At 34.3% G+C, this 24,386-nt stretch overlaps 1 protein-coding gene, 1 long non-coding RNA gene and 1 other non-coding gene across 3 annotated transcripts; 2 read left to right on the forward strand and 1 right to left on the reverse strand.

The window, feature by feature from the left end:
• Positions 1–450: 450 nt before the first annotated feature.
• Positions 451–5,671, reverse strand: LOC138925662 (uncharacterized). The gene is made up of 5 exons (XR_011441847.1): positions 5,526–5,671; positions 4,622–5,465; positions 1,370–1,599; positions 863–1,310; positions 451–811 (listed from the first exon to the last, which is right to left on the reverse strand). It is a non-coding gene; the product is annotated as an uncharacterized lncRNA (long non-coding RNA).
• A 3,694-nt stretch (positions 5,672–9,365) lies between these two features.
• LOC108132495 (angiopoietin-related protein 3-like) lies at positions 9,366–11,658 on the forward strand. The gene is made up of 4 exons (XM_070276563.1): positions 9,366–10,134; positions 10,192–10,783; positions 10,835–11,318; positions 11,418–11,658. The coding sequence occupies exons 1-4, from the start codon at positions 10,066–10,068 to the stop codon at positions 11,464–11,466; spliced, it is 1,194 nt and encodes a 397-aa protein (XP_070132664.1). The 5' UTR covers positions 9,366–10,065; the 3' UTR covers positions 11,467–11,658.
• Positions 11,659–18,774: 7,116 nt separating this feature from the next.
• Positions 18,775–18,856, forward strand: TRNAS-AGA (transfer RNA serine (anticodon AGA)). The gene has a single exon. It is a non-coding gene; the product is annotated as a tRNA-Ser (tRNA).
• Positions 18,857–24,386: the final 5,530 nt, after the last annotated feature.

Consider the following 24,386-nt stretch of genomic DNA (forward strand, 5'->3'; position numbering starts at 1 on the left):
TTTTAATCTTTATTTATAATCTTTATAAAAGTATTGGAATTACAGATCCTATCCTAATAATAAAATAACTACATTTAAATTCATGTTAATTAATATTATATCTATATTATATCATTATCCAAAGGCCATGTCGAATCGCTGCTCGTTTCCTTCAGTTTTTTTTTCGTATCAGCATGTTTATAGAATAGAACGATTTGTAGGAACCAATTCTACCAAATGACAAAAGATTTTACAAAATTATTATTTCGTAGCAGTTATTTTAAAAATATACTTTTAGGGGTTTAGTGATTGGTAAAATTAAATAAGAATACTCACGGAAACTCAGAGTGGAACCACCAGCCAATGCCAAGTTCCCTTGCCAAATTGAGATTAAGAAACCCATCCTCATCTCGATCAAAGGTTGTAAATTTGGTGCCCCTCTTAGGGATGAATGATAACTCTCCAGTACACTCGCCAAGATCTTTCAACATATATCCTTCCTGTCGATTACCAATAACAAAGTTGTCACATTTTATTTTTCCACGCTTTACAAACATCTCATAAGGTTTTTCATTCGTCAGATGGTGCAATGTATCGAGTCCTATAAAGAACTCATCTCTAGAATCCGCTCCGACATTTCCGAATCCCGTTGCATATTCCTCATACGTGCGATTGAAATTAATAAATGTACGTTTTTTATAAACCATCATCCAACCAGATCCAATATTCTTATCCGATACACAAACCACTTTCATCGGATGTGATCCGGGTATTTGGATTTCTTGGAGGACCATCATTTCCTTTTGGCTTCGTGGACAAGTATCTGGAAGAACTAAGAAATTCCATATTTTATTTTGAAAACTACAGGGCTCTGCCAGCATACCTTGGGTTACGGACTTCGTTTGATTATTAAAATTAGTCAGTTGTTTTGTTAACTTTTCTCAAGTTTCAATTATTTCACCAAATTTTTTAAGGTCTTTGCTAAATTTATTTGTTAACATTTCAAGTTCACTTGATTTTTTTAGATCACTAATTTGATTTTTTAAAAGATTAATTTCCTCATTTTTTTGATTTATTAAAGCTTCAAGATGGTCAACTTCCAGATGCTTTGATTGCAACCTTTCATATTTAACCCTAACATCATTTAAATCTATCTGGCAGCGTAGTATTTGGGCAGATTTCTTCCGATCCATTTTCTCCAACTCAGAGTAATCTTTTTGCAGCTGGGCTTCCTTGCTCTGACATTTTTCAAAGTATCTCAACAACGGCTTAACGATTGGGTAACAAACAGAGGCACACTCGTCCTCCTGCTCCTCTGTAAGATAACAAGACTGTGGAAGTGGAATTTTAAATTAATTTTCGAAACAAAAGCACTCCAAACGACTATTACTTCTTCCGATCCGAAGGAGGTAGAAATAAAAAATGTAGCAGAAATGAGGACCACTGGTAGGATCATTTTCTAATTTTTTGTTTGACTTTTTTGTGGAAGTTTCACTTGAAGAATTTAAACTGATGCTCCGCGACTCACGGCTCCGGCTTTTTAAATAATCCTCGAGCTTGAGATTGAGCTTTCCGATTTTTGATAAGAATGCGAGTGCTTTCTTCGGAATTGGGACACATCTAGAAAAAATATAAAAAGTAATAAAAAGTCAAAATATTCCCAATGCCCGAATGCATACGGATGTGATGTCAAAGGTCCGAAGACATTCGATTAGAGCAACTAGAGTTGGTTTATATTCTTTTTGGTTTTATCTCCGTAGAATGACTTGTTATAATTGGTCTAGTTATTCGTGAATATATTTAATATATATTACTTTAATTTTATACTTTTTATATTTATTCAAATGATGAATAAGTTGGCTTATCTTTAGCAATAAAATTTGGAAAAGTGATTATTAAGCTATTAATTAAATAAATTATGTAATATTATAAATACTTAAATATTTATTATTAGCTGAAGTAAGCCAAAAGAAACTTGCTATTACCTCAAAATTTTCAACACATCATTCTCCCTTTATATTTTAGTAATATTATTATAAATATACATAGCTCTTATTGATACTATTAGTATTAATTATTTTAATTATTTAATTCAATGAAATTTTCCTAATATAATAAAGTATTTAAATGACGTAGAAGTCGCCTTATCTTTAACAAAAAAATTTCAAGTTCAGGCCCAGAAGAGTCTCTTATCAGTTAGTTATTTTGTTTTGTTGATTTGTTGTTTTTTATACCCTCGCAGAGAGCATTATTATTTTGATTAAAAGTATGAATCGAAGTGAAGAAGACATCTCCCACTCCAGTATATGTCGTATGAATATCGCCTATTTCCTAAAGTTCTATATATGTACATAATTAACTAATTTCCGATCAATGTCATAACATTGGTGTTTTGAGAGCTGGTGGTGTTTAAGAAAGGTGGGATTTTCCATCGATTTTATTTTTGAGGGATCCAACCTATCGAATTTCATTAGCTGGCATATATCTGAACGATCGGATATAGTATTTGGTAAAAATACCAAATTAGGAATTTTGCATTTTCAACTTTTGTATTCTAATAAATTGGTTTAATAATAAAATTCACACAAAGATCGGCCAACTATATCAGATATATGTGATTTATATCCGATCATAACTGCAAGAGTATATCAGTTTCTGCTTCGCTCAAAGTTAGCTTTCCTTTCTTATATTCAAAGTAATAATTTACATCTTGTAATATTTTGCTAATATTTATGTAAAAAAATGCAATAAAAAGTTAAATTGCTATTTTTTTAGAACATTAAATGTTTATTTTTGTGCCACTTTAAAGCTTTCTGTTTCTTTACAGTTTATAGTCTCTTATGATTTTTAAAAGCTCTACAATTTTTGTATTTTATTCCAATCTAAATATATGTATGTGTGGATGTTTTTTGAAAATATGAACTCAATAAGATAAATATTTTCGGAGCTGTATATTAATTTATATGAGAATGTCAAAGTCGATGATTCCGATTTCTTAAAAATGGATTAGCTGGATAATGGATATTTTGTGCACATTCTTAATGGATATATATTCCGGATAATGAACGAATGAATTTATTTTTAATAAATTAGTTTTATTTTTTTTCAACGTTTGTTTTTTGTTTGTTGTTTTTTTTAAAGACAATTCTGTCGAAAATAGGAATTTATCTGTTTTTTTTTTTTTAAATCAATACAATTTTTTTAGTTTTGGATATTCTTAACAGACGAAAAATTGGATCTTTTCTTGAATCATTTTTAAAACGTCTACAGAAGAGAAATAATTTAATAAAAATGAAATGCCTTCTTAAAAGTAGCTTCTACTTAAGAAAATTATAATTGCCAATCAACAGCTGAAGTTCTCTTCTCAAACAAAATTCAAAAACCTCCGTGTTTTTAATGTTAAGCCTCTTAAGCTATCTACTAATTTATTAAATATCATCACTCTGCCCCTTGTGTAGATTTGCCTTGGCCAGGGCTTATCATTCGTGCATTTTCGCCTGAGGTGTAAGCCATTATAAAACCATTCAGTGGCCGTTTATCATGATCAGCCCCCGCCAAACGGATACCAATAATCCGACTAGGTATACTAGGTACCTTCCCTCCCCTCCGTATAATTGCCAAGGCAAACAGAGTACTTTGGAGCACTGTGATTACGGCACTGAGCCGGCCAAGCCGCCTATGATTGAACAATCAAACACGCCTACCCGAAAACGCCCACGGCCCCGGGGTTCCGGGCCTCCTTGTAAATACCAACAATGTCCCTCCGTTAGACGCACTCTTCATCTACCATCTCCCAGTGCTAATTACAGACTAAAAAAAAACAACGAAAACTATAATCACAGGTTGGCCGACAATGAGTGCGTCAAAAGGCCGACGCTTCCGCCTTTTCCAGTTGGCTTTAAGCGCATGCCTTGCCGGATTTAATTGCCGCTTTTCGAGGTGCGTGGGTCTCGCGGCAATAGTTTTGAGCGGTCGTGACTGCTCACGCGAAATGTCATCTCTATGTTTGAAAAACAACTTTTTCCAAAGACTTTAATTTTAAATATTTCAAGAAAATACTTTATATTGGTATTCAGAAATAAAAATAAAATGCATAATATTCAAAAATATTATTATATGAAATAAAAAAAGTGTTTATTATTAAATAAAAAAAAATCAATATATACAATTTTTTATAATTTAAACAAAAATGCCTGAATCAATAAAATCTTTCACAGACAGAGCTCGATAACTTACTATTAAGTTTAACATTTATGATTAGCTAAATGTAAACAGAAAACATAAATATATATACATTTTATGGAACAAAATTTATTATTTAATTTAAAAAAAAATACCAAATATATATACACATTTTTATAATTTAAAAAAAATGCCTGAAATAATAAAATCTTTTTTTTAAATTAACAAAATCAAGCAATATATATATTTCTGTTTTAGAGAGCACTAAGAAATCGTCTTTGGAAAAAATGAATTTCTTTCAGTGCCTTCTTGGGGAAATATCAAGTGCAACTACTATTTAAATGCATTTGCAGCTCAACTCCACTGAGCTGAACTAAACTGCACTGAATGCCTGTCTTAGGGTTTCCGCTTGGATTGAGTTATTAATTATGTTCCGCACCTTCCCACAACGCCATCATACCTACATATACCAAACGCCCTATGGATTCCAATTTTGTTTAATTTTTTCTTTTCGTTTCTGTAAGTTTTTATTCCGTGTCCAAGTTGCGAGTTGAAATGAATGTGAATGAGCAAAACATTAAGTTGGCCGTCATTATTGCTGGCTCGAAGCGAATTACGTTCTTTAAGTGAGAAAAATTGCAATTTAATCGCGATTATGATGATGATGATGATGATAAGACTGCTGGGATGAGCACTGGGATGGCTGGCAATCGAGTTGCAAAGAAGATTCGTCTTCGTCTTTGCCTGGGATCTCATCTTGGGGGAACTGAGAACTGATTTGTTGGCTGACAATGGAGTACTACTTGATGCTTGATGATGTAATGAGTGATGTTACAAATGGGAACGATGGGAAAAAGTTGTCCGACTATGTGGTACCTGTTATTTAAGATGATTTCGATACCAATCGAAAAATAGGGAAGTATTAAACGACCTAACTATTTGATGACATGTAACTTGGCAAGTATTTTGTAAGAAACCCGGTACTTATATTGCTTATCCTTTAATTTCCTTGGTTTATAATAAACTGTATACTTAAGGACAAGGTCTCTCAAAAGAATTCAACAAAATTCATTGAACTATCCAGTTTTATTTTAATAAGTTTATGATACCCCGTACTTCTAATAAATAGCATATAAAGATTAAGATATGTTGGGATCTTTTTACTTAAGAATTTTAACAGCTTTACTATTATATGTATCTTATTATAATAAAGAATATTGATAATTGGGTCTTAATAATACCCTGTTCTTCCAACTCTCTGAGTAGTAATTGTGCATAATCCTCAAAACCAAAGTCGATTCATTCTTCAAATATTCTTAGTTTATAAATATTTTGTAAAAAAAAAAACGTCAGAGTCCTGTTACCTGCAAAGTGCGTCAATCCAAGGCAAAAGTTCTAAATCACTCCAGGATTGTTCAATTGTGGCATAACTGATTGCATCACCTTTGGTGTCCTGTTGCGAGAACTACCTTCTCGGTTTTCCTTTTCCCATCGATAGATTTTCCCGATTGGTCACGTCAATAGCGGACCCAGGCCTTATATCACTTGCTTTCGCCCCCTCCGATTGGGTTTCTCAAACATGTAACTTGTTCGTTAGTCATGGTCCAGAAATGTTAAAAAAAAAAACAAAATATATACATATTTTATTAATATATTATAATATATTAATATATATTGGACAATAATTTTTTTGATACATTATAAAAAATATAGCGTGGCAATCAATTGAAAACAGCCCAGTTAGTGGGTCTAATTTAACTTTTTCTATTAAATTACACATTGGTCCCATGTATTTGTCACAGCAAAGCCAAAACCAGAAAAAAGAGGGCAGGGCGGGTGGTGCCAGGATGCGAATCCTTGAAAGATACTGACATTCTTTCCCCCAACGTCGCCACTCTTCTTATATATACATACATATCTATATACATATATATATTTTTTTTTTTGCCATTTTAACGCTGCGTCATTATGTGACATTTTGCGTGGGGGTCAGAGAAAAGTCCAGGGTCTGCGGTAACAAGGGGGCGCACAAACTAAGTTTGCCTTACTTAACTTAACCCCTAAGCTAGGGGGGGTGGGAGGAACTTTTAACCCATTTTGAAGCAAACAAACAGACAGACAAACAAACGACAGAGGGTTAAAAAATTAGGTCAACATGACTGCATGGAGATGAAAATGGGAAATTTCAGGGAAATGGGAGGGAGTCTGGTAGGGGGTTAGTGGGGAGATCATGATATCTTGCCCTTTTATTTATTTTAGCCAAGTCTATTTTATATATTTCTATTCCACTTCAGCTGGCTTGACCTTATAGAGATGAACTTTGCCAGTTCAACAGGCAAAAAATGTGTGACCAGATGTACGATGGCATTCTTTATTTATTAGGTCACACTGTGTTTTATTATAAAATTATATTTTATGGGGCGTGAATGATAAGATTAATATGATAATGATAATTATGATAATGATAAGATTAATAAGAAAGAGCATCTTAAAATAAAGAAAGAGCCTGCTAGTCAGAAAGCATCAAATAACAGGTAGTGTGACCATATCTTTGGAACTACTAGAGTTCTACTCACTTATTAGATCGTACCTTTTTTTATAAAAAAAGTTATATTATATACCACAAGAATTAATAAAGGAATCAAAAGTGCTTGTCTCTTATAATTTATTACTTCCTCAGAAGCAAGACAACATTGAATCGAAGGCCACTAAATTACAACTGCAACTTTGGCAACACTGTTGAACCACTTTCCCCTGCCATTAGCCCCCGAGGGGGCTGGGGATCACCCCAGCTTTTAGCCACCTTTGCCTTGGCAAACGAAGATGTTGGCCAGAACGCAGCCGAATGACGTTGGCCTGGCTCAGATTGCTCTGCCCAAGGGCGCTCAGTTGGTAGTTGGTCGCTGGTAGCTGGTAACTGGTAACTGGTAGCTTCCTCCCATGTCATTTGCACACTGACAAGTTATTAATTAAAGTAACCTGCCCTCTTGGCCAACTCTCTCTCCATCTGGCACTGCTTTTGACCACCGTTTTTTTTTTTCGCCAAAGTTTTATTGGTAAAAATCAATCTATTTTGGAGTGGGACTAGGGCGGAGCCCGAAGGGGCTTCTGGTTTCTACAATTAGATGATCATGGATTTTCTTTAGCCAATATTTTTAAAAACCCCGTATAAGCATTAACGAACCAAACCAAACTGTTTGGTTTGGAATTTGCCCAAAAAACACCCGCATTTTATGTACTTTTTTTTGCTGTTTATTTTCAAATAAAGTAAAATTTCACTCACCTGCCAGGAGTTAAATAAAATCTCTTTTACCTCATTCATATATTTTTATGCACTGTAAAAAATAGAAGATCATAAATCTTTACATATTAGAAAATTAATAATACTTTAAATAAATATTATTACCTATTTTCATAATGTGTTCTTCTTTTTACATTAAAATTCCTTAAAACCTAGGGTTTTTATAATTAAATCAAACATAATTGTAAAACAAATATTTTATTAATATTTGTAGAGAATATTATTTTGTAATATTATTGAAAGTATACTTAAGGTTATATATTTTTTTTTTAGACATATATTTTAATATATTTCATGGGCTTAAATATATTTTGTTGGGATTTACGTCTAGAACTCCAAGAATTAATCAAAAAAATCTAAAAAAATTATAAAAAAAATTAATTTTTAGTTCCAACGCAATGAAAAATTCATCAAAAAATCCCTTACAAATATTAAGAATATAAAAATCCCAGAAAACTATAAAAACTCTCAGCTCAAGCTTAGATATCTATTTCTTAAAAACTTGAAGACGAATAAATAATATAAATATTGTACAGTTATTTCCCGTAATACCCCAAATATAAAACTGATAATTACTCTATTTATTTTTCTCAATGATTTAATAGTATTTCTGAGCTCGTCCCGGCGCATCCTGGCGTGTCCTGGCCAAAAGTTCAAATACGACAACTGTGCGGTCTGAGGGCGCTCGCAAAACAAACGAAACTTAATTAACAAAAGGAAAAAGCCGGACGAAGAGGTGGCCGGACAGAGACACGAAGGGTTGGAGAAGCAAAAGGTGGAACCCGGACCCGGACCCCGTGCCCGGTTCAGTAAGGGGCTTTCGGATTCATATACAGATTCGGAATCCGATTCGGTTACGGTTTTCGGTTTTTCAGTTTTCGGTTGCCGGAGTTTTTACTCCGCCCACACCTTTGGCAGTCTGGGCCGGGTCCGGTATATTGGTAACCGTATCGATGCGTATCCATTGGCTGTGTTCTTGCGACTACGGCCCACGAAACACATATGCAAAAAGGTGGACATGCCCGGAGTTGGTTTGTGAGTACGGTTGGTGGGTCTGGTCTGGTGTCCATACTCCGGAGTCCGGCTCTTTTTGTCCCACGTCCGTCTGTGAATTTTTGGGCCCATAATCGATGGCGCCCACACTCGAATCTGAATTGGAGAATTTATTGCATTTTGTGTTTGTTTAGAGCGATTGCCACGTCGCGACGAATTTGAACCGAAAGGCATTCGATACACACTACGTGCCAAGAGGATGCCCAGACTCAGGTACAGTTGTGCTCGGAACAGGTGAGGTTTTTCAGGGCTCAAGGGGAACATTATAAAGCCATGGACTATGGGGACGTGTGAGTAATTACATATAAAACTAGAACAAGGACGAAGGATTTTTTATTTCAATTATTACTATTTTTCGAATTCAAAACTCGGCCAAATTCTAGGCATCTTTTCAATTATTTAAATATTAAATAATAATAAATAATAATATAAATATACAAATATATAAAGTTGGATGAATGAGAATAAAAGAAAAGGTATTACTGGCTCCACCACTACCTCAGAAATATTAACTAATATTTCAGCTAACGATTCATACTATAACTAATATAACTATAACTAACTAATATATAAGTAATATTCATACTAATGAATATATATTTATATGTTTATTACATTTTAGTCTGAGTTATTTATGTGTATATATTTTTTTTTAGTTTCATATTTTTATAAATACTCTATACATATTTAATTAATAAGCAAATACATATATTTTTAATTGTTGCAGATAAGGCAAATGACGACTATGACGTCATTTAATTTCATTTAAAATGCTCTTTTAATTTGGGGAATATATGTATATATATTATTCCGGATGGGATGTCAAAGATCAGAAAATATTTTATTAGAAACCAAAACCTGGTAATATTAGTTTAGTCATATATATATTTATATATATTTATATATATTTATATATGTATATATAGTTCTTGTTGCTAACCAAATATTTTCTGACCCTTGACATCCCATTCGAAATTTTTCAATCGTCTTTTAAGGGGGTGTTCTAGTTTAGGGGCTTAAACATATTTCAAGCAGTTTTAAGAATTCATTAAAATATACGATTTTTATATTTCCACATTGTTTGTTTTTCCACATTATTTTTTCCAATTTGTTAATTTTTTGGATAAAGAAATTGTAAATTTATAATGTTTGTGCTTTGTGCGATTGGGAAATATTTTAGGAATATTTTTGCCAAAATTAGTGTCGAGAAATGCGTGTTTCTAGCCGTCCGCTACAACTAAAAAACAATTCGAAAAAAAATGAAAATTTTTTAAAATTTTTTTAAAGAGATATTGTTGAACATCTAACCTATTAAATAAAACAATTAATTTTTAATTTTTTCAAATGTTTACTCTAGAAGAACCCCTAATAGTTCTGAACTTAATGTCCCCGTTTCGAGGAAAGTCTTATCTTATCAGAACCCACAAGCTCAAGCTCATCTCAAGCTCTGGGATGCTTTAAAAACCTGGAGCCAAGAGTCTGGCAGAATCAGTTCAAATTATTTAGTGGTTCTTTCAGAAGACTTCCTTCAGTAGCCACACAAATAGAAAATGAAGATCCTTTCCGTGGTGCTCATCTCTGTGACTTTTTTTATTACCGTCGCCCTGGGATCGGAGGAAGTAATACCCGCTTCGAGTGTTTTTATTTCAAAAATTAATTTAAATTCTATTTCACAGTCTTGTTATCTCACTGAAGAGCAGGAGGACGACTGCGCGGCGGTCTGTCATCCGATCGTGAAGCCCCTCCTGAGGTACTTTGAGAAGATTCAGGCCAAAGAATTCCAATTCCAAAAGGACTACTCAGAGTTGAAGAAAAAGAACACGGACTTGGAGAAAAAGGGTCAGGAACATAATGGCCAGATATCTCAGTTCCAGAAAAACTACTCCGATTTGCAGAAAAAGTATTCAGATTTGCAGGAAAGCCATTCGGAATTGCAGAGAAGAGAACTGGAACTTATATCACAGCTGCAAAAGGATAAATCGGCCTTGCAAAAGGATATATCGGACTTGCAAAAGGATATATCGGACTTGCAAAATAGGGTGATTGAAGTCGAAAATCTACAAGCTCAAATAGATTCAAAAAATGTGGAGATCAAATTACTAAAAGATCAAATTAGTGAATTAAATAAAACAAATGAACTTGCTACAAAAATACTTCGCGACGACATTGCCAAATTGGGCGAAATAGTAAAGAATATAAATTCGGTTAATAGAACAGCCAGTCCATCACCAACCAGGACAGTCCAGCAACTACCTCCACCCTCCAAAGGTAAGTTGGCAGAACCCAAGAATGTGAAAAATAAAACATCGAATACCTTAGCTATTCCAGATCGGTGTCCGCAAAGCCAAAATGAAACTAGGATCGTCCAAGAAATCCAAATTCCTGGTTCCGATCCGTTTAAAGTAGTCTGTTTCTCAGATAAGGAGATTGGTTCTGGTTGGATGATTGTTTATAACCATCTGGATAAACCAAATTATTTTAATCGCACGTATGAGGAATTTGAAAGAGGATTCGGAGATGTCGGGACGCAGGGGGACGATAAATACTTTATTGGACTCGAACGATTGCACCTCCTGACATCTAGAAACTCTTATGAGTTAATAATGAATCTTTACAAATGCGACAACTTTGTCGTTGGGAATCGAAACGAAGGCTACATGGTGAAAGCTAACAAAGGGTGTACAGGACTCATATTGCCGAACCTTAGGCAAGTCAAGTTTTCCACCTGGGATCGAGATGAGGATGGATATCCCTATTATAATTTGGCAAAGAGACTGGGCTTTGGATTCTGGTTCAATCATGGGTATGTACTCTAGTTTAACCTTACTTTTATCCCCAAATGGAAACATTTTAAATAACTAATAACAAAATGACTTATTTTAATTATATTTTTATTTGATAGAAATGGGTTCTTCATTTCGTTTTCTATAATGATCCGAAGAAAGGATTAAAAAAGAAAAGAGCGATTCTAAGACGACTTTTACGATTAGACTGCACGATTCGACATTATAAAATATTGTTGTGTATATGCGTTTAATAGAACTAAATAAATTAAAAAGTTTTTTAAATTAAAAAGGAAATAAAATATATATAAAACATAAAAATTAATAAAGAATACATAAAAAACAGTAGGAGATAAAGAAAATATATTATTTATAAAGATAGGGAGGGAGATGTGTTCCACATTTTTAAAAATTTAAAAATCTAAAAAAATCTTTAAAATCATATTCAAATGAGAGAATAAAATAAAATAAATAATAAATAAAATATATTGTAGTTTTAATAGCTATTTTTGTAGCTTGGTTGTCTTATTTTTCAGGAACATTTTTGGCGGTCTTTTCAGGACGAAAGTGCACAAAAGATACAGATACAGATACAGATACAGAAACATATACATACATGGACGTATAATGCGAAATTCTGGTCACTGGCCGAGCGCGATTCCAATTCGAAATTGACACCGCCGGCAGTGCCTTCTGGCGCTGAGCAAACAAGCCTCGACCCACTAATTAGATGATGACATGCGGCAGCGCCGACCACTTAAAACACGCAACAAAAAATAAAACAAAAAACATACTAATAATATGGGCAGTATAATGCATTGGAGCCGCAGTTGCGTTGCATTGTCAGCAGTGCAGCAGCGTGACCATCTTATGAGATGTATAAAACTATCTTATGAGTAATAAGACGCACTGATGTCTGGGCTAGAATGAGATTCCGAAGTCTTTCTTATATTTTTAGCTTAAAACGGTAATACGGGTCGTATGAGTAATTTTGTTAGAATAATATTACTCATACGCACTGTTGTGCGAGTTCTGCTCTAAGGAAAGTTTCTTAATAGTTGTTTAAAGATAAATGAAATAATAAAGCCAAAAGTAAAAAGTAAAAGCTAAAAGTAAAAAAGCAAAAACTAATTTAAAGCTTCTTTTTAATTTTTAGGGCCAATATTATATCACTCATTCGTAGTATTAGTTTTATATTAAAATGAATTTTAATTCATTTTTTGTATTAATATAAATGTTGTAAAAATGAATAACTATATTTATCTTTTATTTATTTTTGTTTTTATTGTATTATATAATATATAATTGAATACAATTTAAGCTGGACTACAGGGCGTATGAATAATTTAATTAAAACTGTATAACATTTGTTGTCTTTTTTTATTTTTTGGTAAATTTAAAATAACAAATGTATATATTTAATTAATTAATTTAAATAAAACTAGAAAAACTGAAACTCCGGTCGTATAAGTAATTTTAACCTAATTCTACATATCAATCATACGCACTGTAGTCTCGATTTATTGTTTAATTTGTTTACAATTTATGGTTTATCACTTAGTAGTTGGTAATACTTATTTATTCTTTAATTTGACCTCTATATTATTAAAAAAATTGATTTACTAAAAAAAAATTAAAAATGAAATAAAAAAAAAATAAGAATACAGATCTTGCACTATTTTCTAGCCTTGCATGTAGTTTTAATTTTTGTTTATATATCATCGCTTGGGGGAAAAAAAACGTTGATAATTCCCCAAATCCCTCACAAAAAAATAAAAGGCGAACCTTTCAAAAACAGCGAGTAATTAACCCAAAAAATAAATGTAAACTAAGGGGAAAAATTGCATATTAACTTGACAGGGGTCATTACACCCCTTCACACCCAAACACACTCGCACGGACACTCACACACCCCCACTCACACAGCCTCTTATAGACACATGTGTGTGTGTGTGTGTGATTAGTTTTCGTAACTAATACGAAAAACTTTGGCAACGCCGACTACAACGCTGGCAGCGCCGTCAACGCTCGCGCTGGCCGTTAACAAGCTTAAAGCCTCATTTATGCCGTTATGTTATGTCCACCCGCATGCAGTCTTTCTCGCTCACCCTCGGCCGCTTCCTGTCTCTTGCGCCGTCTCTTCGGCTATGGCCGTCCCTTTCGTCCTGCAACTCCCTCGCTCTTTCGAGTGTGCTTCATCAATAGTTTTTACTATTTTTTCATTTGCTTTTTGCGCTTGCTCACGTGGGTAAGGTAAGTGGGGGTAGGGATGGCAGTGGCAGTTTGTGGGAGAGGTGGTGGGATGACGAAAACAAAAATAGCTGTTTCGAACTCTACCACTCTTGCTTTTTTCCCACTTTATTATTTTTATTTTATTTTTATCAATTTTTTTTTTTTTTTTTTGTGGAAGAACCCCTCGCATCAATAATCCCCAAAAATTTTTACAGGAAAGGTCGACAGCGACGCCGGCGCCGGCGCCAACGACGACAGCGGCTTTTTACGCGCCATGTTCGAAAACTACGAAAATAAAAAGAAAGGAGCAAGAGAGGAGAGGAGAGTTGCAAGTGGAGAGAGGGAGCTTGCATGCATGTCGAGTCGTGTCCAGTTTTGCGCACCAATCCCAACCGATGCCTCTCTGCCGCCGTCGTGGCCGCCACGGCTACCCTCCGCCGCCACTCCCCGCCACTTACCACCACCGCCTACACTGCGTAGGCGTGGCCAGTGGGCTCAAATGCTGCGGCTGCGAATGCGTAAGGGGGCGGGGGTGGGTGGTCTTGTAAGGGAGCCACTGCGAAGGGGGGTGGGGTAGGGCGGCTTCATCCGTTGCAACGTCGAACGTTGTCGAAGTTTCGGGGCCACGTGCGCCGGCTCAATGCCTCTGCTGGCGTCGACGTCGCACACTCAACTATTTTACAGGCAGCCCCCTTGCAATCGCCTCCCCGCCCACCCCTTTTAGGCTCTTTTCGGCCACCCACACAAACAAACAGCTGGTCAGCAAAGTCCTCCACTCTCTTTTTGCCCAATTGCACTCATTACACTCCCGCTCTCATTTCATTTCTCTTCAACTGTGATTTTTGCTCGTTTTGGCACTGCACTCGCATTCTCTCACTCTCGTTCTCTGTTTTGGCCAAAACACTACACACACTTCTCTTCTCGCTGAATTGCAATTTCTCTGCTTCTCAGATAATGCTCTCTTGAGACTGCAACGCCGACAGCGCTGCCAACTGCGACGCTTGAGTGTAACTTCCGTGTCTCGAAATTGTATTGCTCTCTTTTTGGGGTCTTGGCGAGTCTCTTTCTTGAATAAAACGAGGCTCTCTTGAGTTGCACTTCGTTGCTGCTGCAACACAAAATGTTGCACGTGTTGAGTTGCAAGAAAAATAAAAAAAAAAATCTTTTCTTTATTTACGCGTGATTTTGGCAAAATGTGTCATTATTTTGGTCAGAAGGGATCAGTGCATCTTTGAGCTTTTATGGTATATAGTTTTACAAGATCAATGTGTTCAAGAACCTTTGTCTTTTGAACTACATATATATATTTTTCGGCAATTTTATTGAAAATTTCCAAACAATTAAGAGTTTATTTTACATCTATATATTTAAAATAATCTTTTTTCCGGAGGTACATTTGGCAATACCCGAAATTAGCTTCTCTGAGATCTTTGTCTTTGAGATATTAGAAAAGAGGATAAAAAATAAGACTACACACCTGACATCGAACCACCAACCAAAGCCCCAAAGCCCCCCCCTGCGCCATGTTACGATAGTTAATTCCATCCTCATCTCGACCAAAGGTGGAACACTTGATGCCATGTCTAAAGCCATTCAGCAGTTGGAGAAGTTTCTCACCTGTACACCCCCAGTATCTTTCAGCATATATCCTTCGTCCCGACTGCCCATACTAAAGCTGGCGCATTGTTCCATACTGTAGGAGGTGTATACAAAAATGTCGTGCGGCTTGCCATTCGTCAAAAGGTATAATTTTTCGAGACCGAGGAAGAAATCATACTCAGGATCGACGTATCCGAATCCTGTTACGTATTCTTCATAATTGACAGCAAAAATTTTATTTTCGTGATTAGTTTTTTAATATACTAACATCCAATCTGTTCCAATCCAATCACATTGAAAGGATCTGAACCTGGAACGAGGATTACCTGGGGCATCTCGATTCTATTTTGGGTTTTGGGACCAAGATCTGAAGATTTTGGAATTCATTGGCTTCTGGGTACTTACCCATGGGTCTTGTTTTCGGCTTCTGATTAGCAATAGTAGTTTCTCCAGCTTTTACTTGCACATTCCTGTGTTTTCTTGATTATTTGACATTTCTCCATTTTTTGATAATTTCTTCAAATTTGGCAATATTTTCGCGAAATTGATTTGCTAACCTTCCAGGCTCATTTTGTTCTTTCAAGTCACTCATTTTATCGGTTAATAGATCGATTTTCACATTTTTTTGTCCAATGATCTGTGACTGATATCTTTCATATTTACTTTGCAATTCCGAATAGTTTTCCTGCAAGAGATGAGGAAAAATGGCACGTTCATTTTCTTTCCTTTTTTTGTGGAATACTTACTTGAAGAATTGAAACTGATGCTCTGAGACTCAAGACTCCGGCTTTTTATATTATCCTAGAGCTTGAACTTGGCATTGATCTTGAAATTCAGCTTAGCCTTAAACTTAGCCTTGAGCTTGGCCTTGAGCTCAAGCCTTCTGATAAGAAGATCTCCTTTTTTTTCGAAATTGGGACTTTAGATGCAAATCTATTAAAAAATCACAAAACATCTGATTGGCAACTAGAACTTGTTTATAGTCTTTTAATGTATTGTACAAATACTAAATTAAATAATATAATTTATATATATGCATAAATAAAATTCATTGCTGAGCTGTTGAAGAAACGGCATAGAATACATGGGTATGGCTTTGGAAAGAACGAATAATGAATAAATATAAATAAATAAATAAAATATATATAAATAAGAGACTTTTTTTTTTATATTGATTATTTATTCTTATGATGACTGCAAAGACTCAATATGGTAAACGACTGTAATGATACAATGAATACAAATGGTACATTATACATTTATTAATACCTATTTAATGAATACATTCTAAATACATATTAATAAATACTCTTACTATTAATTTTTTTTTTTAGAAATTTAATGATATTTTTGAGGTTTTCTAAAGGTGGGCTTTAAGATAGTCTATGTCTGGGCGATGAATGTATATATATTGTTTGCCCAGTAAGTTCGGTTATTCTCTGAGTAGTCTATACTTTATTATTTGAATAGTTTAAAGCGAAGTTATAGCTTAAGAAATCTAAAAGTCAAAATCTTGTTCTTTTTGTTAAATTTTTACTTAAAATAATCCTATTTTTTTCAGTGCCCCTCCCCCTGCTTCATCTAGGCCCCCATGCCATGCAAATTAAAGACACGTAACTGCGAAATGCAACTGGCAACTGGCAACTTGCAACTTCAATCGAAATCAATTTGGCTCCTCATCGATAATGCAACAAAACAAAATGGCGCCCAATGCGGAAAACAATAAGACACACACACACACTCAGTATTCGTTCAAAAAAAAAAAAAAGAAAAAAGAAATCTTATCTTTAATTCATTTTTAATGGCAAAATAACAGAAGGAAATTTCTTATTTGCTTTCGAGTGGTTTTTCGTTTCGTTCTGCCGCCGCCTCCACGGGCACACCCCCCGCCACTTGCAACATTTCTCCTCCCCCCTAACCCTCTTCCCAGTCCCCACCAGTCTCCAAACAGGAATGCCATTCCACCTGCCATGTTAAATGTCGAATTATTTTGATGGCGGGAGCAGCAAACAAAAAATAAATAGACAATTAATTTGCCTTAATAGACATGAAGAGTCGAAGGCAAATAAACAGTTTTTGGGCCCCCAGTCCCCTCTCCCCACTCCCCCTCGAATGGGAAATGGAAAATCGCCTGCCATTTTCCACAGAAACCAAGGGTTGGGGGAGCGAGGGGCGAGAGAGTCCTGGCACAACTAAAGTAAAATAAATAAATTATGTATAAATTGAGTTTTGATTGGCAGGATTGCACTGCTAGCACTGATATAAACATGAAAACAAAACCATTTCGATTTGTATTTCCTATCCAACTAATTGAACGTTTAGGGTTTTTAGATTGAAGACTTAATTTAAAAATATTTAAGGTTCAACTTTTATACATTTTTATCATCAGAATCTAATCATTTGCTAATTTATTTCATTTTTGGAGTAAAGAAATTTTTCATATTCGTAGGCAGTATTTTACTAGGCAGATGGAAGCTTTAAATTTTCTTTTTAACCTATACACCTATGAAAACTATCAAGAAAAACAAGTAGTATAATTTTTTTTCTGTGTAAGAAACACTTTGTTTACTTCGCTAATCTTTACCAATTCTAAATCTGAAAAAATGCCCATTTAATAATAATCTTATCTGTTGGGCCACTCGTTCCATAAAATGTTAAAAAAATATACTACTGCATACATATGAAGGTCTTATTTCAATTCACAATTTAGATATAGTTGTAGATTAATTTAACTAATTATACTATATTTTAACAGTTTTTTTCTGTTTTTATGTTAATTTTAACATTTTAGCTTAAATAAAATGTATATTTTCAAAACATAAAATCAAAAACTGTGAGTCTTTTTTCATAATATTTTGCTTAATAATAAACTTTAATTAGTATTTAATACATTCAAACCTAAATACTAATATATATAAATTTATAATCTATATAATCTATATAAAAATAATTCTGGGTATATTTTAAATGTTAATTATATAGTTCAAAAGTACTAAAAAAGTTCTATTACTAAAAATACTTAATTAAATATATATTTAAAAACTTTTCAAGACAAAGACTTTAAGACTTATAAAAATCACAACGATATTTCCATAAACTTGTCCAAAATTTCTTTTTAAAATAAAAGAGACTAATACTATTTAACTAAACAAACATATAATAATAATCTAAATATAAATTTATATTTTTGTCTCTGTATACAAAATCTTACCTATCACTATCAACTAAAATTAAATATAACTAATCTCTATAAAATCCAATAATAATCTTATCTTTTATCACAGTTTTTGAAAAAAATTTTAATTATAGATAATCAATAAAGGTATATTATTTATATTTGTGTATGTACTGTTAAAAGTATCTTTCTTTTCCATTAAAATAATAATTTATATTTATTTATGTTATTTAAACAATTAATAAAAAAAAGATTAAAAGAAATAAGAAATACAAAACAAAACTAAAATATAATCTAAATCCAGAACAAAATTTCAATTTCATAATAATCTTATCTACTGCGACACTCGGCGAATAAACTGTTCTGCCCCTGGACACCAAAACAGATATTTCTATAAATATCTCAAGTACTAACTGGGCCATAGAGGCATACAACAATTTGGACATAATCGAATCTGGCCTAAACATATAGCAGTCGTGGCCGAGTGGTTAAGGCGTCTGACTAGAAATCAGATTCCCTCTGGGAGCGTAGGTTCGAATCCTACCGGCTGCGGATCGGAGTTTATTTTTATATTTTGGTTTTGTGTGTGCTTCCATCCTTTTGGCCATCCATCTCGTTTTGGCCTTGTTTTCGTTTTGGCTTGGGTATCTGGCCTTTGTTCAAACAACTAATTAAATGGAATTACAGAGTCGTAATGCATTTTTCGTGTATTTGACCAAACAGCTGGACAAGCTGGAGTGTACACTGAAAACCACTCGAGGGGGATGCCAAGGGGTCATGCAAAAGAGCATACCTGATGGGGATGGCTAAAAGGGGGCGAGAATGCGAGGGGGTGTCTAGGGGTTGTTTGCGAAAAATCAAGAAAATAGGGACTGACACAGGGGGAGGTAGAGTAAAAAATAAAACTAAACCCTCGTCTCCGAAGGCAGCAACTTAACGCTTCAATAAATTTTCGCAGCCATGTCGCAGCAGCCATCAATAAAAGGCCCTTGTGCACGCAGCATCTCCCCCTTATTTTAGGGGATGGTCCAGGGTGGTCTAGGGTGGTCTAGGGAGGTCTTGGAGGTGGTGTTGCACGGAAATGCGTTAAGTTTGCGCTGCAGCACGTGACGCTGCTAAGCCAAAGCTGCCACACAGCAGCACGCAAGGAACCCTGAAAACGAACCAAAGATTCCAGAGGGGCCGACTGCGGGGGTGGTTCTGGGTGGTGGTGATGGTGCGAGATGATGGGTTTTTGGGCCACCCTAAAGAAAATCCCTAACCATCGGCGACCCACTGAGCCACCGAGCGATAAGAAGGACAAAAATTAATGGAATTTCTGCCTGTTTTTCTGGCTGTGTTTACCCTGCCAATGGAAGTCTTAAAAAATTTCTAAAAATATTCTCCAGTTAGAATATAAAATATATAACATGAAAAAAATATTGGAAATGTTTATTAACCAATATATATTTTCTATTTTTCTATTGGAAAACTGAATTTCGTTTAAAAAATGGTTTTTATAAATTTTCATTTATTTGGTTAAAAAAATCGAACTTATTTAAAAACTTAACTTACACAAAAATAATTAAATATTTAAGTATGTTATTTTAGAAAAATACATTTTATATACATGTAAATTTCTCATATGTTTAAAAAGATTTACATTTTCTTCAAACCCTATTATAATACAGGAAAATCTGGAAGCTAATGTTCTGTTGCTTTAAGCCTTTTTGTCAGTAAAAGGTATTTTTTGTTAATATAATTTATAATAAATAATAAAAATATTATTTATATATTTTTTATACGTTTCTTATATGTTTAAATATATTAAATGATCTTCAAAAGAAGAAAGAATGAACAAACTTCAAAAGTATAACAGAACTATTATTCTAAAGTTAAAGATTTTTATATGGTCGTTTTTTCGAGGTAAAAATTGACTAAGAAATATAATACTTAATTCATTTCCATTAATTGTTAAGATTTGTAGAGAGTTTTCCTTTGGAAATAATATTTTAAAATAAATGAAACAAAACCTCGAAAAATACTAGAGCATTTCCAGAGACTACTTGGCAGTGGCAATAATTTCTACGCTTTCTTGGCCTTTTGCTTGGGATCCTTGGGCCTGTGGCTCCACTTCACCCGCCCCTTTCCCCCCCTGAGATGCAACTATAGGGGAGGGGGGACGAAAGAAAGGGGGGCAGATGACTGCTTCCTTGGGCTGCTTTTCAGTTCAGTTTGTTTTTACGACGGGCTTGGCTCAAACAAAAAAAAAAAACAGGATAAAAAGCACCAAAAAAAACGCAGTCAGGTGGGTGGGCCGGGGGAGGTGAAGAGATGGAGGTTGCATGTCCAAAGGGGTGGTGAGGGGGCGGGTGCCACCAACATCGTTTTTGGCTCCTGACTCCATCAGCGTCAGGATCCTCGAACGCTTGTTGGATGTACGTGTCCTGGCAGCTGCTGGTTGCAGTTCCCCAGCTCCCCACCCCCTCCCCCAATTTTTCCTACCAAAAATTTCCACAGTCTTTGCCAGTTTCGATTTTCCCACCCGGCGTTATAAAATTTTTGCTGTACTTTTCCTTTTTTTTTTATTCTTTTTTTTTTTTTTTTTTTTTTGGCCCTCGTTTACGTCGGCAATTTTGCAGTTGATTGCAATTTTTCGGGGGCTGCGCCATTTTCTCCTTTGCCTCTTTTTATATTTCTCTCTTTTATCTTTTTCTCTATTTTTATTCTGTGTTGTTTTTCACCTTCCTAGCCCCATTTCTGCGCTTTTCCAAAAACCACTGCCGCCACCCACCCGCCTACGTGACATTGCGTATACGTCCAGTACGCCTACAGCTCCTTGAGATCCTGCAGTTACGGCCTGGCCCACAAAAAATCCACCTCCTCCTGCCCAATAAAAAAAACAGTCTTAGCCAGCACACAATAAGAAAAGTTTTGGCACCAAGAACTTGGTGTTTGTATTTTAAATAAGGGAATCAGTTTAAATAACAAGTTTCTGGTGTTTTTAAAGAGATTGCCAATGGTTTTGAAAAATATTTATACACAAGTTTTGAAACCAAATATATTTATTAAGTCGTTCTTCAGATTGTTAATTCAAGATTATTGTAACTAACAGCAAATAAATCTTTTAATTAAATTTCAATGATTTTCACAATATTTTGAAATAGTTTCTAGCCAAGAAAATTCTTTTTAGAGAAAAATAGTAGGCTTGCTTAAATTTTATAGCTTAATCGTTAAAACTTAAAGAAAATAATACCTAAATAGAAATAGACGTATAGAAATAATACCTACCTTACATTATTAATATCTTTGAAAGTGTTTAAGGTATAAGGTATTTTGTTTAAGGTATAAAAAATGTTATTAAAAATGCAAAAGTGGTTTAAATTTTAAATTCAAATCCTTAAAAATAAAAGAAAAAATAGTGAAAATTTTACATTTAAAAATATAAATAATACTATGAAAACTTGTTTAGGCTTTATTTTTAACTAGAAGAAGTCTAGTTTGACAAGAAACTTAACAAAAATGTGTTTTTAAACGATATTTAGGTGTATACGTATATTAGGGGTTCAATAATTTATTTTCAGCTAATATTCATATATATTAAACATATATTAATAAGTATATATTAAGTAATATTTACCTTAACTTACATATATTAGTTATTCCACTTAATTAAAACTTAAAAAGATGCATACAATTTTCTAGCCTTCTGATCAAAAATTCCCTCCAAACACCTTCTCCACAAATCGAAATCCTATCTATCCTCTTGTTTTTTTCGTATCATCGACTTTATTAAGAATTATTTGAAAACGAAAAAAACAAAAAAGTAAATATTAAAAACTTTAAATTAATAAGTTCCGACTTAAAAACCTATTAAATAATGCCAGAAATAAACCCAAAAAAACTCTACTAAGCTACCATCTTTTCTTACCGTGTCCGGCTGCATGGGGCGTTAAAGTAGGCGGTGCGAGGCCGGGATGGGTGGGCGTTAAGAGGCGTGGCGATGGGGCTGGCTGCTTCCGTTTTTGGGTGACGGGCAGGCTAACATTATTTTCAATTAGGACGCCGCGGCAAACATAGTTTATCATCAAGTTGACGCGACGCTGTCAGTGCTTATAAATAATCGACTTGGAGCGGCCATTTTGGCCAAGTCCTGCCCAGGACCTCCCTCGCACACACACACACATACACAACATAAATTTTGGATGCAATCTAAAACTAAAAAAAAATGGAAAAAGGAGAACCAGAACGAGGAAAAAGACAAACTCAGACTAAGGCACATAAAAATAAAAATAACACAGACCAGGCTAAAAAAAAAAAGTAGACTTAAAAAATGTGTAGGGAAAAAAATGCACTGTGTGTAAGTGTGTGTGTGTGGGTGAGTGCCACGCCCCCTGTCGCACGCCCACTGCGTGTTGCCTGGCTTTTTGGCAAACTAAAAGTTTTCGCCATGTCACGTCATTCGTTGGGCTTGGCTTTTTCTTTTTCTTTTGGCTATGGCTTTTGGCTTTTGGCCGCCTGCCACGCCCACTCCGCCCACTAGGCTACTGGCCCACCACCCGCATAGCCCATTCACTGCCCTTCGATTTTGCACTCGAAAAAAATGGGGCTTAAATATTTAATATGGTTTTAGGCCATAATCGAAGGTGGTTAACAAAAGGATTTCTGGAAAAAGTTTGTGGTTTTTTTCAGATGATATATATTTTTTAATAAAGGAAGGAATATATGATTTATGGAGAGGCGAATAATGAATACTTCATTTTTTGTTTAACTTTTTATTAAGGAAGTATTAATAATTTTAAAAATCTCATTACAATTGAAAGCGGAACAATTAGCGGAATAAAGTACATAATTTGTTTCCTTTTATTTGAATTCCTATTCAAAAAAATTGTCTATTATACCAGTTATATTATATATTATATGTATATCTATTTTTTTCAGTGCCAGCACTGCTCATTTTTTTTTTTGGTGCAACACATTTACGCCCCGAGGCAGAAAGGGAGGGGGCCGGTGGCGGAGAAAGAGAGCGGGACATTTGTCACGTGATGGATTGCAATGGGAGTGACATTTTTATTTCACTGATGGACGACAGTGCACGAAATGAAGCGCAGAATGGGTGGCTAAAATGGGGAGGTGAGGTGCTGCGATGGGGTGGTGGACACAGAAGGGTGTGGGGGACAGGGGCAGGGGTCAAAAGGGAGTTGGCCAAATCAAGCTTAAAACGAGAAGCACGCAACTAGAAGCTGGAAAAGGTCAGGAATAAATAAACTTTCAAGAAGCTTTATTCTAGATTTCAAATTGGATATAGACTTTTCATGTTTTATTTATAATATTATTTAGACAAACTAAACCTAATGTTATATCAGGTTATACACCTGATGTTCTAACTCCCAATTAACTTTTAGTATTAACTAAAAGGTAGCTAAATACAAATAAATAAGACAAAATATTATTTTAATACTAAATACAATTTCATTAATGAGGCCAGTATAATAAAAATGTTAAGAAATGTTACAAAATTATATATATATGTATGTATGATAAAATAATAAAATTTATAAATATATACAAAAACTGAAACTACATAGATTCTTAAAATATAATAAATAAAAAGAAAAGAGAAAGACTAATATTGTGGTCTTTCTTAGTATGTTTAGTAAAATTTATATGTTTAAAAAAATTACTCAAGAAATTTTAGATCATTTATTAATATTAAATTATTTTTTTAATAAACATAATAAAATTATTATTTCAAACTTATTCATTTTAAATATAAACAAAGGCTTAAGTCGGGCTTAAGTGTTTTTAAAGTCTTTTTGATTCAAGATATAAAATAATTTAAGCTGTAAGATCAATTATGCTCTCCCTATAAGTAATACCTACTTTAATCTTTTTTAATACCTCCCTTATCCTTCTTAATTAAAGCCCCAAAAACCTTCCCCTAGGCAAGCTCTTTAAAAAAGCCATTCAAAGAGTTAATTACAAACTAGAAATGATTTAGTTCTGGGATGGGGATGCATATATATAGAGATATATGTTTCGGAGACGAATCCGGTTGAAGGTGGGGCAATTGTAGCAATTGCACTGCAATTGTCATTGGGAA

The sequence above is a fragment of the Drosophila bipectinata genome, chromosome XR (genome assembly GCF_030179905.1).
Source record: "Drosophila bipectinata strain 14024-0381.07 chromosome XR, DbipHiC1v2, whole genome shotgun sequence".
NCBI lineage: Eukaryota > Metazoa > Arthropoda > Insecta > Diptera > Drosophilidae > Drosophila > Drosophila bipectinata.

What these genes read in the sequence shown, in the direction of transcription:
- LOC108132495 (XM_070276563.1), top strand. Translation starts at nt 10,066, where the DNA reads ATGAAGATCCTTTCCGTGGTGCTCATCTCTGTGACTTTTTTTATTACC. An exon ending in TCGCCCTGGGATCGGAGGAA is followed by an intron (nt 10,135 to 10,191) that starts GTAATACCCGCT and finishes TCTATTTCACAG; the next exon opens with TCTTGTTATCTCACTGAAGA. An exon ending in ACTACCTCCACCCTCCAAAG is followed by an intron (nt 10,784 to 10,834) that starts GTAAGTTGGCAG and finishes CGAATACCTTAG; the next exon opens with CTATTCCAGATCGGTGTCCG.